This window comes from Penaeus vannamei, chromosome 29 (assembly GCF_042767895.1).
Source record: "Penaeus vannamei isolate JL-2024 chromosome 29, ASM4276789v1, whole genome shotgun sequence".
Taxonomy (NCBI): domain Eukaryota; kingdom Metazoa; phylum Arthropoda; class Malacostraca; order Decapoda; family Penaeidae; genus Penaeus; species Penaeus vannamei.
In genome coordinates this window covers 30,506,497-30,517,696 of record NC_091577.1, presented here as the reverse complement: position 1 = coordinate 30,517,696, position 11,200 = coordinate 30,506,497, and the positions used below count along the sequence as shown (strand labels likewise).

The 11,200-nt window shown below is 39.7% G+C and overlaps 1 protein-coding gene across 1 annotated transcript in view; it reads right to left on the bottom strand.

Annotated features, from left to right (window-relative positions):
• The window catches only part of LOC138867333 (nucleolar protein 58-like), a 31,836-nt gene extending 21,357 nt beyond the window's left edge, over positions 1-10,479 (bottom strand). Inside the window, exons 1-2 of the mRNA XM_070142464.1 lie at positions 10,452-10,479; positions 8,756-8,864 (exon numbers count right to left, since the gene is read on the bottom strand). Coding sequence (XP_069998565.1) covers positions 8,756-8,864; positions 10,452-10,479 — 137 coding nt within the window. The remainder of the gene's footprint in view (positions 1-8,755; positions 8,865-10,451) is intronic.
• Positions 10,480-11,200: the final 721 nt, after the last annotated feature.

Sequence of the window (11,200 nt, the reverse complement as noted above, 5' to 3'; positions counted from 1 at the left end):
TATCTATATATGTGTGTGTGTGTGTATCTATCTATCTATCTATCTGTATCTATCTATCTATTTATCTATCTGCCTATCTACCTTTCTATCTATCTATCTATCTACTGGCCTTGAGTACGCGCAGGTCTATGTTATTTGTATATATCTTCATTCGTTGTCTCATCCTTTCTTTACTCTGATTTTTCCTTTCCCCTTTTTTCTGTTTCTCTTGCTTTGTTTCTCTCGTTTTATCACGTAATTTTTCCTACTATATCTTTTCCCCTTATTTATTCCATTGTCTCTCCTACTCCCTTTATCACGGAATATTTTTTATTTTCTGTTTATCTCTTCATTTCTCTTACGATAATTTTCGCGTTTTCTCTCATTCTCCATCTTTATCGCTTTTATTTCCCTTTCTTTATTACCATATCTCATTCACTTTCTACGTATTCTTTAATCCTATCTTTCCCTTTTTTCTCGTTATCTCTCTCTCCCTCTTCCCTTACCCCGTCATCTTTATCATCTATTTGTCTCTTTATCTTCATCTTACACCTTCCTTACTCCTTTATCTCTCCTCATTATCGCTTATCTCATTTTCTTCCTTAGGAGCAGGTGGCAGATCCGGTGGTGTCAACGAAGAGAATGAGAAGAAAGTTATTTATGAGAGGAAAGTGCAAAACGTGGACATTGGATAAAGATTGTAAAGGATAGGGGAATGATTGGCTTAAGGCCGTGTCACACGCACTTTTTCCGTCAATTTTATGACAATTTTCTGAAATTTTGTCCATTTTTGAGCGAATTGTCGATTTTCCAGTCAGATGATAACGATCGTTTCCGTTTGATAACCTTTCCGTCAACTTTTTTTCAGCCAAGCAAAGTCAGATCAAGAGCTATAGTCGAGAATGTTGGTATTTAATTAAAAATAAAATTGTAAAAAAAACAAAAATGATGGAAAAGTTTCTAGTGTGACAGAACCTTAAGACCTTGACGTTGTATAAAGATGGTAAAAGGATATGGGGGGAATGATTGGCTTACGTCCCTAGGAGAGATCGCGGAAGGACTACCGATAAGAGGGGAGCCAGCGATAACACGAGATAACACGGGATAACACGAAATAACACGGGATAACACGGGATAACACGGGATAACACGAGATAACACGGGATAACACGAGATAACACGAGATAACACGGGATAACACGAGATGACACGGGATAACACGAGATAACACTGGATAACAGGGGATAACACGAGATAACACGAGGTAACACGGGATAACACGAGATAACACGAGATAACACGGGATAACACGAGATAACACGGGATAACACGAGATAACACGAGATGACACGAGAAAACACGAGATAACACGGGATAACACGAGATAACACGGGATAACACGAGAAAACACGAGATAACACGAGATAACACGAGATAACACGAGATAACACGGGATAACACGGGATAATACGAGATAACACGAGAGCGTCTTTCTTATCTTTCTACGGGACATCTCCGGGGCTTTCCAAGGTGCAATTAGGAAATATTATTTGAAATTATCAGTATCTTGAAGTTTCTTTAAAGTCAACAGAAGTTATATTAGAGATTCTATACAAGATATTTTGAGTTAATTATCCCAAAATTCGTTTTTTTTTTTTAGATTACCAAAAACATATTAAAAAAGAAATGGCTTATTTGAAATAGGATTTATACTCACGTTGACGGCCTGTCAGACTATCGTTAATAATTTAAATCAATGAATCGGTTCCAGTTCTTCTTTCTTAAAAAAACAAAACTGTATATATATATATATATATATATATATATATATATATATATATATATATATATATATATATATATAGATAGATAGATAGATAGATAGATAGATAGATAGATAGATAGATAGATAGATAGATAGATAGATAAATATAGAAAGATATATATATATATATATATATATATATAGATAGATAGATAGATAGATAGATAGATAGATAGATAGATAGATAGATAGATAGATAGATAGATAAATATAGAAAGATAGATAGATATAGATAGATAGATAGACTGATTGATAGATAGAGATAGATAGATAGATAGATAAATAAATAGATAAATTGATAGATAGAGATAGAGATAGAGATAGAGATAGAGATAGAGATAGAGATAGAGATAGAGATAGAGATAGAGATAGAGATAGAGATAGAGATAGAGAGAGAGAGAGAGAGAGAGAGAGAGAGAGAGAGATAGAGATAGAGATAGAGATAGAGAGAGATAGAGATAGAGATAGAGATAGGTAGATAGATATAGATAGATAGTTGGATATGAATATATAAACCTCTGTTCGGGGATCGATCCCGCGCCGCCAGATCGTGAGGCGACCGCTCTATCCATTACTCCACCATTCAACACTCTATATGGGTGGATATAGATAGATACATATAGATAAATAGATAGATAGATATAGATAGATAGAGAGATATAGATAGATATATACAGATAGATACATACATATATAGATAGATAGGTAGATATATATATATATATATATATATATATATATATATAAATAGATAGATAGATATACAAATAAATAGATAGATATAAAAAGATAGATATACTGATTGATAGATAGATAGATAAATAAATAGATAAGAAGATAGATATATATACAAATAGATAGATAGATATAGATAGATAGATGTACAAATAGATAGATATAGATAGATAGATAGATAGATAGATAGATAGATAGATAGATAGATAGATAGATAGATAGATAGATAGATAGATAGATAGATAGATAGATAGATAGATAAATAGATAGATAGATAAATACATAGATAAATAGATAGATAGATAAATAGATAGATATAGATAGATAGATGGATGGATGAATGGATGGATGGACTGATGGATGGATAGATAGATAGATAGATAGATAAATAGATATATGGACAGATACATGGATAGATGGTTAGATGTGTAGATGTATAGATAGATAGATAAATAGATGGATAGATAAACAGATGAGAGATAGATAGATAGATGGATGGATGGATGGATGGATAGATAGATAGATAGATAGATATATGGACAGATACATGGATAGATGGTTAGATGTGTAGATAAATAGATAGATAGATAGATAGATAGATAGATGATAGATAGATAGATAGATAGACAGACAGATGGATAGATAGATAGTTAGAAAGATATATGGACAGATACATGGATAGATGGTTAGATGTGTAGATAGATAGATAGACAGATAGATAAATAGATAGATAAATAAATAGATAGATAGATAAATAGATAGATAGATAAATAGATAGATAGATAAATAGATAGATAGATAAATAGATAGATAGATAAAAAGGTAGATAGATAAACAGATAGATAAATAGACAGATAGATAGATGAATAGATAGATAGATAAATAGATAGATAAATAAATAGATAGATAGATAAATAGATAGATAGATAAATAGATAGATAGATAAATAGATATATAGATAAATAGATAGATAAATAATAAGATAGATAGATAAATAGATAGATAGATAAATAGATAGATAAATAAAAAGATAGGTAGATAAATAGATAGATAGATAAATAGATAGATAAATAAAAAGATAGATAGATAAATAGATAGATAGATAAATAAATAGATAGATAAATAGATAGATAGATACATGGATAGATGGTTAGATGTGTAGATAGATAAATAGATAGAAAGATAAATAGATAGAAAGATAAATAGATAGGTAAATAGATAGATAGATAGCCCATGAAACACGAAACTACGTCCGAAACGGCATGAGTCCTTGTGCTGCTTGATGTTCTCGCGAGAAGTGTACGAAGCGCTGAGTCATTCACGCGAGAGGCGAGGCCGGTCCATGACGGCGGTGGTTTGCGCAGTTGACACACTGTGCCTGTCATTTCTTCTATTTTCTGATTAATTCGTTTTTCTCTGTTATTCTCCTTCTGTTATATCTTGTCTTTAGGGACGCACTTCACCTGTTATTTCTTTTATTTTCTGATTAATTCGTTTTTCTCTCTTACTATCCTTCTGTTGCTTCTTGTCTCTAGGGACATACTTCACTTGTTATCTCTTCTATTTTCTGCTTATCTCGTTTTCTCTCTTACTCTTCTTCTGTTGCATCTTGTCTCTAGGGACATACTTCAACAGTTATTTCTTTTATTTTCTGATTATCTCGTTTTCTCTCTTACTCTCCTTCTGTTGCATCTTGTCTCTAGGGACACACTTCACCTGTTATTTCTTTTATTTTCTGCTTATCTCGTTTTCTCTCTTACTCTCCTTCTGTTACATCCTGTCTCTAGGGACGCACTTTACCTGTTGTTTCTTTTATTTTCTGATTAATTCGTTTTCTATCTAATTTTCTTCTTTTGTTACATACTCTGTCTTTATTTTATTTTTGTTTTTTAATTATTTTTTTAAATCTCATTCCTTTCTTATCCCGTTATCTATTTTACTCTCTGCTTGTCCTATTATGTCTCTCATTTTCTTATTATCTCGGTATATTTCTTACTCATTCCTTAGTCTGCTCTCTGTCTCTCTGTCTCTCCCCCCCCCTCTCTCTCTCCCTCCGTCTCTCTCTCTCTCTCCCTCCCTCCCTCCCACCCTCCCTCCCTCCCTTCCTCTCCTACCCTCTCTCTCACTCTCTCCCACCCTCTCTTTCTCCCTCATACCTTGTCTCACCCTCCCACTCTCTCCCTCTCTCTCTCCCCTTCCCTCTCTCCCACCTTCCCACCCTCCCACTCTCTCCCTCCCTCTCCCCTCTCACTCCCACCCTCTCTCTCTCCCCTCTCACTCCCTCTCCCTTTTTCCTCTCTCCCACCCTCCCACCTTCCCACTCCCACCCTCTCACTCCCTCTCCCTCTCCCTCCCACCCTCCCACTCTCCCTCTCTCTCTCCCCTCTCCCTCCCTCTCCCTCTTCCTTCATCCTCCCAGCATCCCCCGGCACCTCCGCCATCCATCACTATCGGGAAGGAGGAAAAAGATAAGATATACAGCTTCTTCGGCCTTTCTCTGCCGTCTCCGAGGCGGGCGGGCGGGCGGGGAAACAAGTAAGAAAGCGCATAGTTAAACAAGGGGTGTTGATGTATACATTAGCGTGGGTTTGCATATAAAAAGGGCTTGGGGTGGGGCGTGGGGGTTGGGGGGTGGGGTTGGGGTGGTGGTGGTAGGAGGGAGGTGTGTGTGTGTGTTCGGGAAACTGTGATATGTTTTTTTTTGTGTGAAATGTTTTTTTTTTTTTTCTTTTCTTTTTTTTTTTTTTGCTCTCTCTGTCTGTCTGTCTCTCTCTCTCTCAATCTCTCTCTCTCTCTCTCTCTCTCTCTCTCTCTCTCTCTCTCTCTTTCTCTCTCTCTCTCTCTCTCTCTCTCTCACTTTCGGCCCCTTCTCTCCCCCCCCCCCCCTTTTCCTTCTCGCCCCCGCTCCCTCTCTCTCTCCTTTATCACCCCCTTTCTCTCTCTCTCTCCTTCCCTCCCTTTCTTTCTCTCTCTCTTACACTCCACCCCCCTCTTTCTCTCAACCCCCCCTCTCTCCCTCTCTCCTTCTCTCGCTCTCTGTCTCTCTCTCTTACTCTCCTCCCCCATCTCTCTCTCTCCCCCTCTTCTCTCTTTCTCTCTCCCTCTCTCCTTCCCTTCCACGCTCTCTCTCTTACTCTCCTTCCCCATCTCTCTCTCACCCCCCCCCCTTCTCTCTCCATCTCCTTCCCTTCCTCTCTCTCTCTCTCTCTCTCTCTCTCTCTCTCTCTCTCTCTCTCTCTCTCTCTCTCTCTCTCTCTCTGTCTCTCTCTCTCTCTCTCTCTCTCTGTCTGTCTCCCTATCCATCTCTCTCCCTCTTTTTTTCTCTCCCTATCCATCTCTCTCCCTCTCTCTTTCTCTCCCTATCCGTCTCTCTCCCCACAGTTCACACCCACCACTATACTCAGCATCCACTATATTGGGAATAATAATTTCTCCATCACCATTTCATGAGTCCCCCCTCCTTTGTTATAGAAAACGGGAAAATTACAGCTGACGCGTTACTCCCATGATGAAGAGAAGCAATTGAGGAAAATAATGACGCAATCTTGCTTTATCCTGTGATCTCTCACCTCATCTTGAGATTTAAGATCTTGAGCTTATTGTTCTGACATTTTTATTATCATTATTATTGTTTCGAGTCATCTGTGTTTTTTTTTTGGGTGGGTGTGGGGTGGGGGTGGGAGGGTGGCTTGGGGAGAGGGCGAAGGGGGGGGGGGATGGTGTTTGAAGTTGTCTTTGAATATTTTCTTTTTTTCTTTCCTTTTCCTTTTTTTTTTTTTTATCCCGTTTGTTGATTAATTTATTTCTTGAAATGCAACTTTCCCTTGCTTTTGTTTTCTTACATTCTCTCTCTCTCACTCTTTCGGTCACTCTCAGCCTCTCTCTCTCTCTCTCTCTCTCTCTCTCTCTCTCTCTCTCTCTCTCTCTCTCTCTCTCTCTCTCTCTCTCTCTCTCTCTCTCTCTCTCTCTCTTCTCCCCATTCTTTATTCCCCCCCCCCCTTCCCACTCGTACCCCTCCCCCATCTCTCTAATTCTCTCCTCCTCACACACGCACAGCACTCAGTCGCACTCCCAGCAACTATTCCCCGCCGCTTATCTCGTTATATGGGAAACAAACAACATCTTCCTTTGATCCGAACATCAAAACACTTTGCCGAACGTCACTCGCCTCTGGGAGTGACGGCAATGTCAGCGAACTGTGGGCGGATGGCGTGACGTCACCTCGCTCGCTTCATCTGCCACAGTTTGACGACTTGCGTGCCATTTGATGAGAGATTAATGGATGGATATTCACGCGCCAAACGGGGGTTGAAATGAATGAAAACAAAGGAGGATATTCTAAACAGATATTACGTGAACGAGACAACTTACGTAGAGGGTTTAATTAATTTGATTATGTTTAAACATTATTACCTTCTTTCAAGACTAAATAGACTTAACGCAAAAAAATAATTACACCCGTAGTCCCTTTTTCAGAAATCCCATCTCATGTGGTTTAAGGTTCCATGTTGCTCGTTAAGATAATGTACATAAATTATCTGATATGTTGTATTAAGTATCACGCCTCATGCAAATTTAAAATCTTATCATAGAAGGGATGATGAATATAACGAAAAACAAAGATATAGTAATAATAAAAGGATAGATAATAGAAAGAAAGTGACAATGAATAATGATAATGACAAATAAAGGCTAAAATGATAGTGATGAATAATGAAACGATGAAACCGAAAATGATAATAGATAATAATGATAATAATGATAATAAACGATGAATCAATGAAACCGGGATAATTATGGAGGCGGGGAGAGGGGGGAGGGGGGTAGCATACGGGACAGCAATAAAAAAAAATAATAATAATGAAAATAAAATAATTATATAAAAAAAAACGAATAATGGCTAAAGGAGAGGGTAAGGGGATAGAAGAGGGAGGGAGGAGGCGAGAGAAAAAAAAAATAAGAGAGAAATGGAGAAAAAGAAGAGCAAGTAGAAAAGAAAATGGAGGTGAAAAGAGAGAAGGGAAAATAGAGGAAGAGAGGAGAGAAGGGAGGAAAAGAGAAAATAAGAATAGGGAGAAGTAAGAAAGAGGATGTGAAGAAGAAGGGAAGAGAGAAGGAGAGAAATAGAACTGAGAGAAGAGAACAAATGGGTAGGGAAGAGGGGAGTAAAAGAGAAGAAAGACAACAGGAAAGAGGAGTGGGGAACAAGAGAGCGGAGAAGAGTGAGAGAGATGAGTAACAAGTGAGACGAGAGAGCATGAGAAGATAGAAGGAGGAAAGGAAGGGAGAAGAGAGAATAGGGGGAAGAGAAAAGAGAGAATATGAGAGAGAAAAATGAATAAGTATGCAAATAAATAGAAAAGGAAGAAAGAAAGAAAAATAAAGTGATGGAAGTGGAAACGCAAAATAACATCCCCATACCCCCCATCAACACCCCCTCCTTCCTCCCTCATCACCCCCTTCCTTCTCCCCCTCTCCTTCCCCTATCAACACCCCCCTCCTTCCCCCCTCAACACCCCACTTTCTCCCCCCTCAATACCCCCTCCTTCCCCCATCAACACCCCCCTCCTTCCCCTATCAACACCCCACTTTCTCCCCCATCAACCCCCCCTTCCTTCTCTCCCTCCACCCCCCCTCCTTCCCCCATCAACAACCCTCCTTCCCCCATCAACACCCCCTTCCTTCTCCCCTCAACTACCCCCTTCCTTCTCCCCCTACAACCCCCCTCAACCCCCCCCCTCCCCCAATTCTCCTTTGTCTCTAAACTTCCCCCCTCCCCCTCCCCCTCCCCTTCCCCCCCTAAGAAATACTTCCCCACGAGTCTTTGTTCCTTCCTCCCTCCACCCCCCCCCCCCGCCGTTCAGCGCCTCCGCAACGGCACCCAACCGCTCTTCTGGTCCTCGCTTGCAACTTGCAACGAGCAACGGGAGGGGGGGGGGACATGGGGCTGGGATGAGATCGCTTTCCCTCGGTGTGTTTCCCTGGTGTGGGTGGGGGGGGGGGGGGTGAGAGGGGACGGGGGGGGGGTGGAGGGATGGAAGGGGAGGTGTAGTGATCTGCTACACTATACATCCACAGATCACTCCAGGAGGTAACAAAATCATCGAAATATCCTTTCTCACCTCCGACATCTCCCACAGGCAAATAAACTAAAAACTGAGGAACCCAGGGTGGCAACACTGTACCTGGTGCGACCCGCGATGTGGCGATAATTACCCTGCAAATCCAAGGTGGTTTGTGGGGTTGCGTGTAACATCGCCCATCTGACCAATGGCATGGACCTTATTGCGTGGCTCCTTCTCCGAGAGCAGAAACAACCGCAGGCCTACAGAAAAAGGCGTTTATCTCGCGGAGTGAGGAGGATGCCGCGCACTCGCCACTATTGCCATTCCGCTGCCCAATATTTTATTTTTTTTATACCAAATAAATTATTATTTTATGTTTTGTGTATTGTATCCCCCGAAGATGATACTTTCATTTTTACGTTTTTAAGATTTATATTTATATATTCTTTTTAAAGAGCAAGAGGTCAACTTGGTTCTTACAAATACTTATTAAATCATAATTATCTTACTTATTTTACTTTTTTTTTCTTGTTTTTATTCAAGTGGTCTGTATTAATTCAAGTGATCTTAACATTGGTTCTTTTTATACAATTATTTTAATTAATTTTTATGGGTTATCATTTGAATTTATTTTACCATTTTAATTTAGATTTATATTTTCAAATCAGTTTTAAGATTTGTTTTATAAATTTTAATCAAAAGAGAACCAACTTCTCACATTGTTTCCCGCCCACCATTAACAAGGGAAGTACAGACAAGGTCAGGGGGGATTCTTGCCGGTGGTCTGCGAGCAGAAAGACGGTCTGTGGAACCCCGGAATGGGCTTCCACCTGTCTTAAGATAGCTAAGTGGTCGTGAAGATATTTTAAACATCAGGTGGTAAGACTAATTGGCCAGAGTATTTATTCGACCAAGTGACCTCGTGATTAGTGCATTTCTTTTAATTATCATCTTCGGGCTTTTTAATGTGTGTTTTACTGTGTTGTGTTTTATGTTCCTATTTTAATGTATTAAGTGTTTTCTGTTTTATCGTTTATTTTATTGTTCTAGTTCATTTTACCAATTTATTTTAATGTTTTAAGTTCATTTTGCTTTATCGTTCCTTTTATTGTATTGTTTTACCTCATTTTATGATTGGTTTTAATACCTTCGTTTCGTTTTATGTTTGTGTGTTCTCTTTTACTGTTTTATTGTTTTATCAGTTATCACGGAATAAATAACTATTTAAGTATGTTTGTTTCGTTTTATCAACGCCCGAACTTGATCATTGGAAAAGCATACTAGGAAGGGTAGTAACAGCCTATTTCCCTCTAGTGATATCTTATTTCTTTTTTTTATTATTATATCAATGTGGTGATCTGCTTGATTGCGTTGGAGGACTCTCCCCGCACACGCCTCTCCTCGGCTCATATCACGCGTACCAGCCTTTGTGATCTCGCACCATACATATACACCACACACACACACTACATTTACACTCTTTCGCTCCTTTCCCCACACCCGTCTTCCACACTATCATTCTTCTCACATATACACTACGTTCCCATACGTTAATTAAATGGGTGGTGGCAGTGGCTACTTTTCAACATTCTTGCGAGACATAATTGTATAAGGTATTTGCTACAACTACCTACACCATATGTATTATTTGGCGGCGAGCGGCGGGACGAATCCAAGCAGATAATCACCTTGATTGGTAACGAGACCATGCTTTACTTGACCAGGTAAACGAGTGAAACTACAGGTAAAACAAGCGCTTGTTACAAAGCTTGTGCATACGCTAATTAGTGCTAAAACAATCACTCAAGGTGAGAGAGTACTCGATGTTAATCGTTGCTAACACGTACTACGGAGATTTCTTTTGTATTTGTGCATTTCTATTAGTTTCGTATCTTTGAAGTATTGTGTCGGTATTCACATTGATATTTCAACATGGGAAAAAGAAGTAAGAGAGCACTTGATGACGATGTTACCGCAGGGCCGTCAAATGCTAGTTCACCGAGGTCAGCTGAGGTTTCGCGGGAGGTTATGCCAATGCAGTCGCGGGAGAATTTAGATCTGCCAATGTATGAGGAATTAAGCCAGCGCTGCCAACATCTTAGTGATCAACTTGCAGCAATGCAGGAGCGATATGCCACACTAGCGCAGAGCTATGGCGCTCAGAGTAATATTAATCATACTAATAGTGCCGCTAGTTCTACTCCATCTCCGGTGGAGTTTGTTCTTTATAAAGATGTCGTTCCACCTTTCAAGGCGGAAACTCCTGCTTCACAACCATTAAAGCGCAACCAGGAAGTCGAATCCTGGCTCAGGCACATTGAAAACGCGACGCAACCACGAACGGACGATGCGTACATCAGAGCTGCGAGGAGTTCATGTCGCGGGACTGCAGATCTTATAGTCAACTCGCCTATCTTTGACGGAATCGCTTCATGGGTGGATTTTAAGGAGAAACTTAGAGTAAAGTTCAGGGGCACGTGCTCATCTACCGACTTCTTTAACCACCTGAGTAACTATAGATTGGCTCCAGGGCAAGCACCGATCGATTTCTTTGTTTCTATAGAATCCGTCGTGTATCAGGGTGTAAGGGATTACC